At 36.7% G+C, this 17,249-nt stretch overlaps 1 protein-coding gene across 4 annotated transcripts; it reads left to right on the plus strand.

Moving 5' to 3' along the window:
* On the plus strand, positions 2,919–7,551 carry LOC18787791 (ankyrin repeat-containing protein NPR4). Of its 4 annotated transcripts, none has more exons than XM_020556216.1 (7): positions 2,920–3,281; positions 3,453–3,935; positions 4,124–4,276; positions 4,557–4,652; positions 4,912–4,959; positions 5,100–5,527; positions 6,745–7,542. In XM_020556216.1, the coding sequence occupies exons 1-7, from the start codon at positions 2,972–2,974 to the stop codon at positions 7,354–7,356; spliced, it is 2,130 nt and encodes a 709-aa protein (XP_020411805.1). In that variant the 5' UTR covers positions 2,920–2,971; the 3' UTR covers positions 7,357–7,542. The 4 variants fall into 4 exon arrangements, with proteins under 4 accessions (XP_020411808.1, XP_020411805.1, XP_020411807.1 ...); XM_020556217.1 differs by having other exon boundaries at positions 2,921–3,281; positions 4,127–4,276; XM_020556219.1 differs by lacking the exon at positions 4,912–4,959 and having other exon boundaries at positions 2,919–3,281; positions 5,448–5,527; positions 6,745–7,551.

The raw sequence follows: 17,249 nt of genomic DNA on the forward strand, positions 1-17,249 counted from the left end.
CGGTTCAAACCTATCGAGCCCGGATAACGCACAATATGCGATATCCGTTCGAGACTCAAACGGTATCCAAATTGAAATCCGAGCACACCTACGCGCTCAAGACAACAAGGGGATCGTATCGGGACACAAAGCCCCATTTCTACAGTGCCCACGAGCCACCACACGCTTGGGCAGTGTGTGGGTGTCCAAAGCGATTACGCATTACCTGAAATTCTCAAAATCACGGCTCAAGGTTCCTACCCTAGATATAATACCCTATTTGGAACAACTTTTGTTTTTGGACCTACTCGAAAAATAGACCGGAAGTGGCCGGAATCACGATCCCAAAATCAGCCGAAATTCAATTCGTAAATCGAGTTACCAACGCTAGGAATTGATCGAATCCTACCCAACAGACAGCTAGAGCATGAAAAGTAGGTGAGAAACCATACCTCATTCATCGGAATCGGCGGCCGAAGAAGGAAGATCGACGTCGGAGAAGTTCAAACGAAACCGGCAGCTTCTTCTCCATTTTTCGGCGAAATCATGACGGCTGGCGGCTGGGCCTGGCTGGGGTTGGAAGAGGGCGGTGGCACGATCATTTTGGTAGTGGCCCCGTCAACATTGATGGCCGGATGAGAGAACAGCCGGCCAAAACATGGCCGGCTGTCACTGCCATCGCGAGAGAGATGAGAGAGAGAGACTGCGTGGGGAGAGAAAGAGAGAGAGAGAGAGAGAGAGAGAGAGAGAGAGAAATCTGATTTTATCAAACCCCTTTCGCAAAAATTACGGTTATGCCACTTAGGGTCTGTTGATAGTATTTCTCTCGTTACAACTCTGATTCGAGCCCACCACATGTCTACGGACTCATCTCGTCGTGCTCTACACAACGGTATAGTTGAAATTCCCAAATTCCTTCCCGATCAAAAATTCAGCTTTAAATCTAATAAAATATTCTAGGGGCAAAATGGTATTTTCTCTAAATAAATTAATATTTACTAATTTATTTAGGACTGGATCGTTACAAAAACTGAACCGAACAAATTGTATGAATAGTACCGTATCAGTTCTAATTTGAGGCAGAACCCGATCCAACCCGAACCGTGCCCGCCCTTAGTCGAGGTCCGCTGTCTAGTTTCTGAGGAATATCACGCAATCAACTCATGGCCTTAGGCCCTTCTTCCATTATAGGAATCCTATGCATTGCAATAATCCTCCTTCCATATTTGTATACGTGTAAATATTGATTTACCTTCCTTGTATTGTTGATTTAGTTTCCTTGTATATCTCTACTAGGATTTTCAACTATGTATAAATCTCTCATGTATCACACTTATCAAATCAATCCAAAATGCAAAATTCACACCTCTCTCTCTCTCTCTCTCTCTCTCTCTCTCTCTCCCAATCATCTTATGGGCCAGAGCCAATTAACCCTCCACTACACCCTAATCTCTCCACTGTCAGATCGATCTCAACCTTTATAACGAAGAGGACAAGGATGTAAATTTCAAACCACCACCAAAACCCAAATGTCACATCCCGGGATCGGCTCCGCCGTAGCACGATATTGTCCGCTTTGGGCCCCCCTCACTGCCCTCACGGTTTTGTTTCTGGGAACTCACGAGTAACTTCCCAGTGGGTCACTCATCCTGAAATTGCTCTAGCCCCCAACTCGCTTAACTTCGGAGTTCTTACGACTCCGAAGCCAGTGAGCTCCCAAAAAGCCTCGTGCTAGATGGATGCGGGTGTGCACATATAAGGCACATCACCCCCTCTTCGTTGGTTGATGTGGGATCTTACACCAAAACCCAGTAAGAGGAAGGAGAAGAAATTTGAGCTCTTTGAAGAAGCAAAGAAAAAAAATCAATTTTTAATTCAACAATGAAGTATGTGCCTAACATGTGATTTTTTAAACAAAGATTTGAATGAAAATTGCCAAAAACTAATGGTAGGGAGTAAATTGGCAAGAAAATTTAGTATGAGGGCTAAACTAGCAGGAAAACAAGTTCAAGGTGGAGATTTTGACAAGCGTGATAATTTATAGTGTTTTTCAACAGATAACCTTTTTTTTACTACAAGCGATTGTCGAAACTTAAATAAGAGGGGGGTTTTTCACACACACACCACTAAGATGTCAAGGGAGTTTGAACCCAAACTATATTAGTCAACAAATTAAAGTCATTTTCCACTGGAATATGACTTTTTATTTTTTTATTTTTTGGCAATTCACTTGGCTAGACCTGTTTGGCAATAATGTGTAAGATTTGAGATGGTATTCAACCGTATTCAACCAAGGGTATATTATGATTTGGATAAGAGTGTTTTGGCTGTTCACGGAGTGTTGAAACTTGAAAAGGTATTTGTGTAATTACGTCAACGAATGGAAATGGTAAACCACATAATCCTCACCCTTCGCGGACCCCATTGCTTTAACAAGTGATTACTCAATTGGGTATAGTAAATAAAACAGAAATTGCAAAGCCTCTTCTGAGTAAGCCCCCGTAAATTGAATTGAATTTACAATTATAATGGTTTGGTTTAATTTGTTAATTGCAATGCAAGTTAATGGTGATAAGGAAGTGTCCTAAGTGGAGTTAGCTTCAGAGGGTCTAAGTGAAATTCTCCGTTTCTATTATATTCAACGATATCACCGGAGTTCATCGAACTTTATTGGTCATTTCATAATGTGGTCATCGGACACAGACAAAAGCAAGTGTGAATGAGTTGAAAAACTACCCTGCCAGTAACTGGTCCATTAGACGCGTTTTTGGGTTTACAATACGGTTTGGGGCCTATCCCAATTAAAAGACTCTTCTGATAAAATTTTTAAAAAAAAAAAAAGACTGTAATGAGCGTGTGTATATACTCTATAATATATATATATCCTCACCCATTGCTTTAACAAGTGGTTCTTCACTCAATTGGGTATAGTAATTAAAACAGAAATTGCAAAGCCTGTCCTAAGTAAGCCCTTTGTCAGATCTATCTAAGAATGGCCGTCTCCGCAGATGCAGCTGTTGTGGAAGTTCTTGATAGCAGTAACTATGTGGATTGGAGTGTATTGGTTAAAAATTACTTGTTGGCTCAAGACCTTTGGGATGTAGTGGAACAAGACGAAGAAGAAGAAGACGAAGAGGAAGAAGAAGCGGATGATAAGTTCAAAGCTTGGAGGAAGAAGAATGCCACGGCTTTACATAAAATCCAAATTTTGTGCGGGCGGGAAGCTTTTTCCCTCATTAGAAACGCCACTTCAGCCAAACGCGCTTGGGATACTTTGGCAGAAAAGTTCAAGCGAAAACCAGGTAACTCCCCAGTTCAAATCTTGAACCTCAACAAATCTGTGAGAACTAAATATTCGACTTAAACCAGGAATATATATATATATATATATATATATATTTTACAGTTGTTATTTTGATATAACAATGGTAAACAGAGAAGCATTAATGTTCCAACATATATATACTCGACAGATGCTGCAATTGCTGCCAAGCATGATCCGTATCAACCTTTCTTCGCTGCTGTTAAGCTTGGTGATTGGCGTAAAGCGAAGGAATTTCTTACCCGAGATCCCAATGCAATAAGAGCAAGATATTCAACAGGAGGGACAGCTCTTCACATTGCAACCAAGTTCGGACATGAGCATATTGTGGAAGAGTTGGTTCAGTTGATGACACCGGAAGACTTGGAAATGCAAGATGTTACTTGGACAGCTCTTCATCTTGCTGCAAGATTAAATCTCAAAATGGTTGAATGCATGGTTAGAAAGAACAAGAAACTACTTGGCATTGTTGAAGAGTCCCACCGTCTGACACCAATTCTCTTCGCTGCTAAGAATGACTTATGGGATATCGTTCGTTATCTCTACTCCGTCACTCCGATCCAAGACCTAATGCCAGAGAATGGCCCTTATGGCGCTGGACTTGTTTGCTTTTGTTTACTAGCCAAACAATTTGGTAAAATTCTCAACCAACCCAGACCCACATTATTTATTTATTTATTTTATACAAACAATATTGGGATAGAGGGACTCGGGATATTGAGTGCAGGGATAACTGTTCTTAAACACATGAGGTACAAGTCCCTTGCATTACTCATTTATTACTTAAGCTTTTAACTTTAACTGTTCCTATTTTCTCTAAAGTAGATATTGCGTGGGAATTACTTCAGCGTTGCCCACGATTGGTAATTACTAAAGATGTTGTGGGAACATCCCCTATACGTGCATTGGCTGGCATCCCTTCTGCATTTCCGAGTGGGACGCCGCTCAAATTCTGGGAAAAATGGATCTATGATGGTTAGTAATACACTCTTTTTTCTCTTCGCTACTATCAAATTCATTATATCCCATATTTATTTTGCTAACCATTAATATATTTTGTTAATAGTTCATCTACGCCATTAATAAAGATTGCAATCATTCGATCACATTACACGGAGGGCCCTACCATAATGGTCCATTTCTTTGTTTAACATCTATTATCACAAAAGATAATAGTTATTGAAATTGATCTTACATGTCCAAATAAAATATTTATTTATTATATTAACTGAGCTTTCTTCTCTTTTCTTTATAGGCATACACATACAACATCCTCCTGCCATCCATGATGTTCACGTCAATGTTGAAAATCTAGAAGAGAAACTGGGCAACCAAAATATCAGTTTCTCAGGTTTGCTAGATCTTGAAACCCTAGCTATATGGTTATTTAATTTTTTTTTCTTTTTTTCAAACTGTTTGTAATAATATATACATCGATTTGATAAGAAGTTGATCATGACATAGTTTGCCACAAAAAGAAATTGGTTCTAGTATGCTCATAAACAATAACTAAAATCTTAATAAGAATCTGTGAATCATATAGCAAAGCACATTCATACTTTGTATAAACAAGGCATATTTATCTTATGGTTTTTGAATCTGCATTGAAGTCTTCGGTTTCACGCAAGGGCCTTCTTCAAGCCTCTGCAAGCTTTTAGGTATATATGCAAACATTCTTTTCCATCTTTATTTATTGGTGTCTTTGTACATTGGTTTTCTCATCCACTTATTTAAACTCTATCAACGTATTTTATTTCTACAAAAACTGGTTGTAACATTTTTTCCAACAACAACCTAGGAATCAACCGCATATGTGAAATGAAATTGATCCACGCTCGATCCCTAGATATTTTGGATTACATGTGTGAAGTGGTAAAACATCTAGACACTCAAGAAATGGAAGATGGCCTTGTCTATGCAGCAATATTCCGAGCTGTACAAAGGGGGATTATTGAGTTCGTTATTCGTTTATGTAAAGTAGATCCGGATATATTGTGGAAAACAAATTCAATGGGAAGGAACATCTTTCAGTATTCAATTGAGTGTCGCCAGGAAAAAGTATATAGCCTCATATATGGGGTTGGTCAGAGAAATCTTATTGCAACATTTTCAGATGCTTCTGGAAATGATATGCTACATCTTGCAGGGATGCTATCTCCAACAGAAAAACTTGATCTTATTTCAGGTGCAGCCTTGCAAATGCAGAGAGAAAGACAATGGTTCAAGGTTAGATATCTTCATTCTATATATTTCTTCTAAATTAATTGAATTTAGAGCTAGTTGTGGGATATTAGGTTGTAAAAGTGGTTGTGGGTTGATATGTTGTCGATGAAACTAGTGGCGGTATTGGGTTGGTAGGGCTTTCTAGTGTAGTTGAGGTGCCATATGGAAAGTGAGGTGGGAACACTAGATGAGAGGATGGGAGGTTTTTGCGGTCCGGTTGAATGATTTTGGGAAGGAGGCTGTTCGGACTCATGAAAACATTTTTCTCTCCTACGATCTACTTGTTTTTATTCTAAACACGTACTCTTTTAAAATTCATCCAAAGTTTAACATGTGACACCACACCCACATATTTCATATGCCAATAAATACTGTGAGGCATATTTGATAAGGGTAAAATGCTCTTTTATTTCAAGTTGGGAGACACAGGTTAAAATTCTAGGTAACATGAAGTAAGTTGCAGGCCCAACCCTTTTTCACGTTTATTATATTAACAGGCGAACAAGAGAAAATTTAAGAGTTCATCTAAAACCCTAAGGATAAGAAAAAAGAAAACCCATGTTGCCGCCCTCTTATGGGTCGGTGGCCTCCCTCCTTCCCTCCCCTTCCTCCACTCCCCCCTCCCAGTTCTTCCACTCAGCTCTCCATCTTTTGTATTTTTTGTTTTGCGGTGTGAAATCAGTTGTTGTCGTGACACAGTCATAGTCTTTTGGCCATGTCCATAGCTACCACAAGGATTTGGCTCCAGTTCTCAGCTTTGACATGGGTTTGGAGCCACAAGGCAAGGATGTTACTGGGCTGCGTAGGGTTTGAGTTTAGCCGGTATGGTTCTATGGCTCTATTTGATATGCACGGGAGGATACAGTCAAGTGGCTCTGCTTTTTAGTTTGTTTATGTCTAATAATTTTACGAAACTCTTCAGGGGCTTGTTGTCTTTTGCATTCTCTTATTGAAAGGTTTTATTTAATGAAATGCACGAGGTGAGATACATACAAACTAATATTTAGTAACTAGAAAAATTTGACTTGCTTCATAAAAAATAGGTAGTAAACAAGCAAACAACAATGAAATCCTGACAAGTTTTATTACGTTGTGGTCAACAATGCTCCTTGTCGTATTTCTTTCATGTGTTATGTTGCCTTCCATAAAAGCAGTGATTCTAGTGTTAGTTACTTGGTAGCCACAACGAACTTGAGGTTTATTTGTTTAATGAAATGCAGGAGGTGAAAAGTCTTGTAGTTTTACCCTCGGGAGTGGGAGCTTTCAATAAACAGGGTATGAGACCCCATGAACTATTTACCCAGAACCATAATAAATTGAAGGAAGAAGGAGAAAAGTGGATGAAAGATGCAGCAACCTCTTGTACAGTTGTAGGTGCTCTCACTATTACCATCATGTTTGCTGCAGCCTTCACGGTGCCTGGTGGAAACAATGGAGGAACAGGCTTTCCCTTGTTCTTAGATGAAAAGATGTTTTTGGTTTTTATAGTTTCAGATGCTATATCACTCTTTTCTTCCACCACTTCAGTGTTGATGTTTTTGGGAATCCTTACATCACGATATGCAGAAGACGATTTTCTAAAATCCTTACCCACAAAGATGATAATCGGCCTTTCAACACTCTTGATTTCCATCGCTTCCATGATGGTTGCCTTTTGTTCTGCTCTTTTCCTTATGCTTCATGAAAAACTATGGATTGTCATTCCAATCATTTTCCTCTCCAGCGTTCCAGTCACCTTATTTATTTGGATGCAATTTCCTGTTCTTGTTGAGATTTTCATTTCTACATATGGAGGAGGGATATTTGACAAGAAAGTGAGACGGTGGATATAAATTCTTGATGGTATATGAAAAATTGTATAACTTTGTATGTAATTTCCTGAATTTGGAAGATATTGTTGAATGGGAGAACCTTTAAATCTCTCCTCTCCCTTCTAATGTGATTTTTGAGTGATCGAGTTGGTGTTGCTATGTACCCTCCGTTTGGATGAAAGAATTAATTACATAGTTGTTAGATTTTGTAACCTTTGTTCTGGCAGCCCCTTCCTCACTTACTAGTGCAACTCAGATCAATAGGCATGATATGTCCCCAAAAATATTAATAAACTGTTAAATATATAATTGCGAATAAATAAATCAAATAAAAAGCTCATCTGTTCAATAATGTAACACACCCTTCTTCACGATTAGTTAACAAAAATTGGCATTCGAATGTACATTAATTTTCTCATGGTGAACCTGTTCATTCACGATTCTCATGCAATCCAACCTTCTAGGGGCAAAGTTTAAACTACACTACAAATCACGAATACAATTGATGGAGAGAAGGTTTAATAGCGGCATAAACTTCATGCCAACCATTCTGCGAAGGGTGTACTGTATCCCAAAAGAAAGAAACATCAGGATTATCTCATATAATGTACTTCTTTGCACCAGTCTGATCCAGAGTCCCGCATGAGTATTCATTGCTCACCCCAACACAACATGGCTTTAGTGTGTTAATCTGGAATGTCGAATATCTTGCTACCAAAAAAGAATGTGATTGAGTATAGACATATATATATGAGTATGACCACATTTATTGACCACCACCTTATAGACGTATTTAAAAAGGACCCATATGGATGGTACCTACTTTTCTTAGAACGGCCGTGAGCAAGGTGATGAGTATTTATAAATCAAATAGCACTATCCAAAAGTAATACTAGTAGAAGGGTCAATTAGCGTTCGCGAAAAAAGGATTTATTACCTTGATGATGTTTTGGGGGCTTTACTGCAGACATAAACGCATTATAGAGATCCAAGTCGATAAATGCAGAATTCTTTGTCTCCTTGTTCAACTCTTCCAACTTTTGAAGCAGAATCTGGTTGTGGTACATTGAAGCCATATTGGCAAATTCATTGCAGTTTTGATTCGAAAGAGAGGAAGTTATGCCGGGAAGACATCCAAGGGGCTCAATTGTTGTAACCGCTATTTTTTGCACTCCCAAATCATGTATACGCTTCAAATCCACAGTAAGCTGCTTAATAATAAATTTGGTAAACATTGCCAAATCCTGTCATTTGGAAGATACAAATGCGATCAAGTTAGTATAAAGTCTCTTCAAAATTCTATATATCATGTATGTATTTATGGACATGCCAAGAACCCCCACTACTACAAAAAGTGAAAAAGACGACCAGAAAACAACGACGGTCTAAGTGAACACCGTCGTGGTTTATAAAAAGACGACGGTTCTAAAAACACCGTCGTGTAATACAACCTTAGACAACTAAAAAATGGAGTTTCAAATGGCTGTTCAAAAACAACGACGTACATAATTAAACAACCGACGTCTATTTGAAACAGATTTCCGCAGTGTAAAATCAATGCCAACAAAGAACGGCAGAAGTTATGAATCGACCGACGTAGAAAGTAAAGACGACGATTTCAATAAAAACTGCCGTTTTTACTCATAAAATAACACGACGAGGTTTTCGTATAAGATGCCGTATAATTACAAACAAATCCACGGCTTTAAAATACAAAATATCGCCGTATTAAATTAATTTACAACGACGGAAAATATAAATATATTGACGTCATTATCGTATAGTTCTACGACGCTATCTTTAAATCGTACAATAAAATTTATCGTCGTATTTATTTATTTTATACGTCGTACCTTTAATTTTAACGGTCGTCTTAATAAGAATTTTTGTTAACAATTTTTTTCTTTTATTTTCTTATCCTACGTCGGTAGATCTACTTAATGACAAGAATTGAAATAACCACGACGGTTTATATAGAACACCGCCGACATAATCAGTTTTGTCTGAGATCCCAAGGGTTACGAAATCTTACCAGATGGAACTCTGTTCCACATCATAATCTTAACAGATGACACAGATTTGCAAATATTGCGTCGTGTTAGTTTACAAATTCTAGAACATTAATTTCCCTCATTTTAAATTTCCTCGGGAAAGAAAAATCTATTTATCACGCTTTGGAATTGAAAACTAAAACTAAAAGAATACGGGAAAAAAAACTCTATTTATAATTTAAAATTAAAATCCACGTCGGTTGTAGTACACTTAACGACGTTTAACAAAATAATCTACGTCGATAATTATAAATCTACCGCCATCTTAACTTAATATAGACGACGAGAAAAGACGACGGTAGAACAAAAAACGGCCGTTGTTTCAGTTTCTTTAACATATCTTTCTGCAGGACTTGTGTAGTTCAAAGCATTGACAATGTCTTCATCATATCTCCCAGAAACTACTGATTCAATTGCTCATGCTTTAGAGGCCATCTGAAGCCATTTCTATTCTTTATCGCATTCTTGAAACCCATCTTCTTCTTCTGAAGCTCTACGGATAAAGGAAGAGGCTATCACAATATATCCGACGATCTTCTTAGGCAAGAAAATCAAGCAGAGGATCAGGCACATCTGATCTTCAGATTTCCCTGGCTTGCATCTCTTTTGATGGAAAGCAAGGAGTATTCAGAAGCACTAAGTGTCCTATCAGGCTTGATCAAGGAAGTGAGAAGGCTAGTTGACAAGCTTCTTCTTGTGGACATATATTTGATGCGAGTAAGCTCAATTTCTCTTTGAGAAAACATCCAAATTATTGTCTTTGAGACATGAGAGACTGAGAGAGGAAGAACTTGGAACCTTAAATGTAAACCGAAAATGAATGAAAGCGACAAATTTATAGAATAAATTTTTAAAACCAACGGCGGTCCTTACAAAAAAACCGCCGTTTAAATTGTAAAATCAACGTCGGTATGATCGACGTATATTACAGAAATCCACGTCGGTAAATTAATAAAAACGACGTGTTAAATAATATACCATGACGCGAGTTATTACTTATGTACTTTAATTTTTGAGTTTACTACGACGGTACCTACAAACTACTGTCGTATTTATTTACCACGTCCGAAGTTAAATGTACCGTCGTATTTTGTAATTTATACGTCGTAGTTATATGTAACCGCCGTATTATTTTTTTGAAATGGTTTTATATGTAAGCAACTTTTCGTCTACTTGACTTACACATTTGTTGTTTTTATATTCTTATTTTATTTAAATCTGTCATCCAAAAAAGAAACTTTACATATTGCAGAATATTAATTTCCTTCGTTTTAAATTTCCTCCGGAAAAAAAACTCTATTTATAACGCACTGTAATTGAAAAATAAACTGAAAGGTCACGGGAAAAAAAATTCTATTCATAATTTAAAAATTAAAATCCACGTCGGTTATATTAAACCTAACGACGTTAAATGAAATGATTCCACGTCGAATGAAAAATATTACGTCGTTTTAGTTAAAAACGACGTAGTTAAATGTAACCGCCGTATTATTTTTTTGAAATGGTTTTATATGTAAGCAACTTTTCGACTTACACATGCACTGTTTCCAAACCCGATTAAAAATTTCAATCTCCCAGAGAAACCTTTTCGTCTTTTTTCCTTGTCAGAGCATTGTCAGAGTTTCTCATCGTCTTCCTCTCGTCTTCTTCGTCGTCTCTGAACTTAAACATCGATCATCTTCCTCTTGCTTTCATTGCACGCAAAAGGTAAGCTTTCATTTTCACTATTTTGGTTACTGTTTTGCATGCTCATACGTTTTTTGTTTGAAAAATCTTTTTACCTTTTTTCTGGCCAAAATCATTTTACTTCTTTCCAAGTTTGATAAAATATACAGACAAAGAGGGAAAGTTTCCAACTTTGAAGACAACTACCTCAACTAAATAAGACGACGGTAGACCACGACGGTTCGTCAGTTGTTCTAGCGTCGTCTGAAAATTGACAAAGTTGTTTTTAAAATAATAGTCTTTTTTTATATGCTTGTTTAATTGCAGGTTTGATTTCGCTGAACAATGGTTTTTGTTTTTCCCTTATTTGATAAAATATAAAGAAAAAGAAACTAGGGTTGGTATCTAATATAGACGACAAAATATCTTATTGTTTTACGTCGTGTGAATGTTAATACCACGACGGTGTATCACTATTGACGTCGTATGAACATAAATACCACGACGTTATATAAATAATAGTTTACCACGACGGTGTATTACTATTGACGTCGTGTGAACATATATACCACGACGTTATATAAATAATGGTTTTAAACATTTATTACGTCTGAGATTATTTCATTGCGTCGTCTAAAATCATATCATACGTCGTATTTTTTTAATACCGTCGTTTGTGTTCTTAATGTTTTCCTGAAATATTTTCACTTGCAGTTTTGTCTGTTAAAATGGTTTCTCAACAACAAACTAAGGATTCTGGCTCCAAGAAGCTTGGAATGGTAGCTCCTCAAGACAAGTCTTCGAAGGAGATGAAGTCTTCGAAGAAGATGAAGTTTGCTTCATCATCTGCTGAGACAGAACAAACCAGCCAGACAACAATCTCAGATGATTCAAAGACTGGTCGAGGTATGAGCACAATGCCTCGTGTTGTGAAGAGAAAGCTTCAGAAACTGAGGCCAATTGTTGAGTACAATAAAAGGGGGAAAGGTGTTGGCCAAGCACATATTGAGATGCAGTCGTATATTGGTGTGTTGGCACGCTCCAGGATCCCACTTGTGGACAAGAAATGGTCCCAAATCCCCAAGGATATAAAGGAGCAGATTTGGGAAGCAGTTGACATGGCTTTTGTCGTAGGCCAAGGGGGCAAGACCTCTATTTTAGCTTCTGCTTCCAAGAAATGGAAGGATTTCAAGTCTACACTAACGAGGCATTATATCCTTCCATACACCAATGACAGGGAGAAATTAAGCCAACCCCCTGAAACATATAAATTCATAGAGAAAGCACAATGGGATGCCTTTGTAGCTTCAAGGCTATCCAAAGATTTTGAGTCTGTGCATTCTCAACATGCACAGATTAGGGAGAAACTCGAGTACAATCATCGATTGTCTCGAAAAGGATATGCTGGATTGGAGGATCAATTGGAGGAAACCATGCCTGGGGTAGAAATTGATCGATCTACCTTATGGAAGAGAGCTAGACAGGACAAACATGGTAACATCCCTGATCCAAAGGTGGCAGAGAAAGCAAAATTAATAGTAAGCCTACTATCACTCTGTTTTAAATTTTTATTAAACTGTGAATTATTCTTATTACGTCGTATGTTATATTTTTCGTCGTGTGAATGATATTACCACGTCGAAAAGTTTTTAAAAACGTCGTTAAAGGTCTAAATAGGAATCACTACTATGTTTTCTGTAATTATAGCATAAGACGTCGGTGGTTCATTTTCGCGTTGTGTGAATGATATTACCACGTCGAAAATTTTTTAAAAACGTCGTTAACGGTCTAAATAGGAATCACTACTCTGTTATCTTTAATTATAGCATAAGACGTCGGTTGTTTATTCATTTCGTCGTTTTAAATAAATAACCACGTCGGTATAACTACCGTCGTGATAAGTTATAATAACGTCGGTTTATACGTTATTGCGTCGTGTGAAATTATATAATACGTCGTTTGTACATAAATAACCGTCGTGTGTTTTTTTGTTTATCTTTTTTTAGGATGAATTGCAGAAACAAGTCTCGGAAGGCAAAGTCAGAGTAGATGGCAGCAATGATGTGCTGACCATGGCTTTGGGCCCCGAGCATCCAGGCAGGGTGAGGGGAGTTGGTGCTGGTGTTTCCCCAAGGCAATATTTCAATTTGCCCAAACCACAGAGGGTGAGCTTTGACGACCGTTTGAAGGACAGTTTAAGAGTTCTCCTTCAAGAAGAGACTAAAAAGATGGAGGCTAAGGCAAGGGAAGAGGCCTTAAGGATGGAGGCTAGGACAAAACAATTGGTAGAGGCTGAGAGGGAGCATTTCCTGAGTCAGCTTTCCCAATTAATTCCCAATTTTAATCCAAGCATGCTTAAACCAAGAATTAGCCAAAGCCCCAAAAATCCAATGTCTGACAAAGCTAGCTGCTCTGGAGGTGATGTGAGATCCCTACATTTGGAGGATGATACTGCCAAAATGGGGAAACATCAGCCAGATGAAGAGAAGGAAGAAGAAAAAAGAGATGAAGAGAAGGAAGAAGAAAAGGAGAAAGAAGATGAAGAAAAGCATGACGACAAGGTATGTTCACATAACTTTGCCTTTTTTATTTGTTTTTCAAAATTTCAGACGTCGATATTTTTATTTAATCCGTCGTTTGTTTAAAACTTAGACGGCGGAATTTTTTTAAGACGTAATAAAATATTTAAACGACGGTTTTTGCACCGTCGTTTAAATGGTTTCAGACGACGCTTTATTCATAAAACCGTCGTCTTTATTGAATTACCACGACAGTTTTTTCACCGTCGTTTAAATACTTTTAAGACGACGTTTTATTACTTAAACCGTCGTCTTTATTGAATTACCACGTCATTTTTTTTATTTCTTTAAACAGGTTATTGAAGTTGGTGCTTATTCAAATATGGAGGCGCCATCTTCTTTAAAAACCCTTTGTCGTTTTGTGGAAACGACACTCCTGCCTGAGGATAAGACACTCCAATTTACAATTGATAAGGAGGTGTTTGGTGGTGAGCGCGATACCTTCCTCCTGCCTGAAGATATTACACAATTTGCAGGCATGGAAGAAATTGGAGCTACTGTATTGGCTGTATATATGAGGTTTGTACTTCTAAAATAATACCTCGTTGGTTTATATATTGCGTCGTCTTAACTAACTAACCACGTCGTCTTAACTAACTACCGTCGTGATAAATATATTATAACGTCCTCATCTATTTCAGTACGTCGTGTGAAATATTATAATACGTCGTTTTTTTATACATAACCGTCGTGTTTGTTTGTGCTGACTTGTTTATATTATTTTATGTATTTAGGTACTTACACGATGTTTTGAAACAAGCCAATATGTGCAGCATGGTTGGCTTTATCGACCCTGCTACAGTTAGTGCCAACTCTGGCACAATAACTGAAAGATCACGACTGGTAGCAGCTCGACTTCAGAAGACAGACGGTGAACAGATTTTCATGATGCCTTACAATCCAGGGTTAGTCTCCTTAGGATTTTGTTTTTATGATTTTCAATAAATGACAGCTTATAAACTAACCACGTCGGTGTTTTATTTTATTTAGTCGTTTGAAACTACTAACCACGTCGGTATTTATTTATCGTCGTGATAAATATATAATGTCGTCGTTATCTACTTTATTTCGTCGTGTGAAATACTATAATACGTCGTTTTTGTAAATAACCGTCGTTTTTATATTAATTTTGTGCAGCCGTCATTGGATTTTGCTGATTGTAAGAGCAAAGAGAGAAACCGTCTATTTTCTGGATCCTCTGCCAGGAAATCGTGTGGTCGATGAAGAGGCCAAAAACATCGTGAACAGTGCTTTAAAAATATATAATACCCACATAGCCCGAGCAGGACGTAAAAATGTAATTTGGAAAACTCTCTCAGGCACACCAAAGCAACCCAGCAATGTCGAATGCGGGTATTATGTAATGCGCTTCATGAGGGACATCATCATGGATCCTTCCTTGGGGTTTGAGAATAAGGTAAGAAGAAATTACCTTCATACATTTCACGTCGTTTTTTGTATTATCAACGACGGTCGTGTAAAATTAACGTCGTTGAATGGATATACTACGTCGGTTATGAAAAATATCATCGTCTGTGATTGAATTTCTTTTTATTTATAAACCCTAATAGTCATTGTTTATGCAGTATGCCAAGGGAAACCAGGAAGCTTCATACCCCCAAGAAGCCATTGATGAAGTCCGGAATGAATGGGCAGAGTTTGTTTTCCAAATTATTAAACAGGGCAATTATTGAACACTTGATATTTATGTATAATGTACAAATTTTCTCTATAATATGTAATGTAAAAATTTGTTGAGGTTTTCTTAAATTAAAAAAAAACAAACATACAAATTGCTTAACCGACGTGTAATACTTTTCCAACGACCAAATAAAGTCACAAACCGTCGTATTTTGTTGTTTCGTGTTTTAAACAAATACGACGTAAAAATATAGTTAGACGACGTTCTTTGAACAATTGAGTCGTTTATGGTTTACAACATCTTCAATTTCTTAAGGGTTCAGGGTATCATCGACGACGTTTATGTAACGACAGCGGTTAAGTCGTTGATATATATATTTTACGTCGTATAGTTAAATAGCCGCCATGGTTTCTCATTTTAACGACGTCATTTTAACGACTTAGTAGTCTATTACAATTTACAACGTCTACAATTTATTAACACCGACGTGGTTTGTTGTTGTGGTAAGAATATTTTATTATTTTTATATCAAAATATTCAAAATAAATTTAAAATAAATCAGAAAATTGAAAAGTCAACTCCTATGAAGTCATTGATATATTTTCTTCCACATAAACCTTGAAAAAATTCATTTTGAATAACAAAAATTTAAAATGACCATCCAAAACAAAATTGTTTTGATGAGTCATAAAATCACTTCTAGTTTTATGGTTTAGGGTTTAGAGTCTAGGGTTTAGAGATTAGGGTTGTTATTTATTGGGGTTTATTTTTAAAGTATAATTTTTGGGTAGTCTAGGGTATATGTTAGGCTTTAAAACCATAAAACCTTTTATAAACTTAATTTTTTAAATTGTATAATTTAGTTTTATGGGTTTTGGGTATTAATTTTTAACGACGGTGGTTGCGTCGTGGAATACATATTTTACGTCGTACAGAAAAACATACGACATGGTTTACGCTTTAAACGACGTCATTTTAATATGTAAGTCGGTTTATATAATTTACAACGTTTTTAATTTCTTAACACCGACGTGGTTTCTCATTTTAACGACGTCATTTTAACGACTTAGTAGTCTATTACAATTTACAACGTCTACAATTTATTTAACACCGACGTGGTTTGTTGTATGGTAAGAATATTTTATTATTTTTATATCAAAATATTCAAAATAAATATAAAATAAATCAGAAAATTGAAAAGTCAACTCCTATGAAGTCATTGATATATTTTCTTCCACATAAACCTTGAAAAAATTCATTTTGAATAACAAAAATTTAAAATGACCATCCAAAACAAAATTGTTTTGATGAGTCATAAAATCACTTCTAGTTTTATGGTTTAGGGTTTAGAGTCTAGGGTTTAGAGATTAGGGTTGTTATTTATTGGGGTTTATTTTTGAAGTATAATTTTTGGGTAGTCTAGGGTATATGTTAGGCTTTAAAACCATAAAACCTTTTATAAACTTAATTTTTTAAATTGTATAATTTAGTTTTATGGGTTTTGGGTATTAATTTTTAACGACGGTGGTTGCGTCGTGGAATACATATTTTACGTCGTACAGAAAAACATACGACATGGTTTACGCTTTAAACGACGTCATTTTAATATGTAAGTCGGTTTATATAATTTACAACGTCTTTAATTTCTTAACACCGACGTGGTTTTTCAGTCGTCGTTATATAAAAAATTCAAAATAAATTTAAAATTAATCCGAAAAATGAAGCTTCAAAATGAACGGCCTTACGTTCTTAATCCGAAAAATGAAGTTTCCGTCGTGGAATATTAAATTTACGTCGGTACGGAATGGATTTATTGTTTTCATGCTTGGTTTCATGTATATGTTGGTTTCTTACTTGGTTTCATATATATGTTGTGTTCTTAATGGGTTTTGTGTTCTTGAAAATAAACTGAGACACGACGAATTTTAAGGCATACGACGACGATTACACAACGGTGTTTTTAAACTACCGTCGTTG

The sequence above is a fragment of the Prunus persica genome, chromosome G2 (genome assembly GCF_000346465.2).
Source record: "Prunus persica cultivar Lovell chromosome G2, Prunus_persica_NCBIv2, whole genome shotgun sequence".
NCBI lineage: Eukaryota > Viridiplantae > Streptophyta > Magnoliopsida > Rosales > Rosaceae > Prunus > Prunus persica.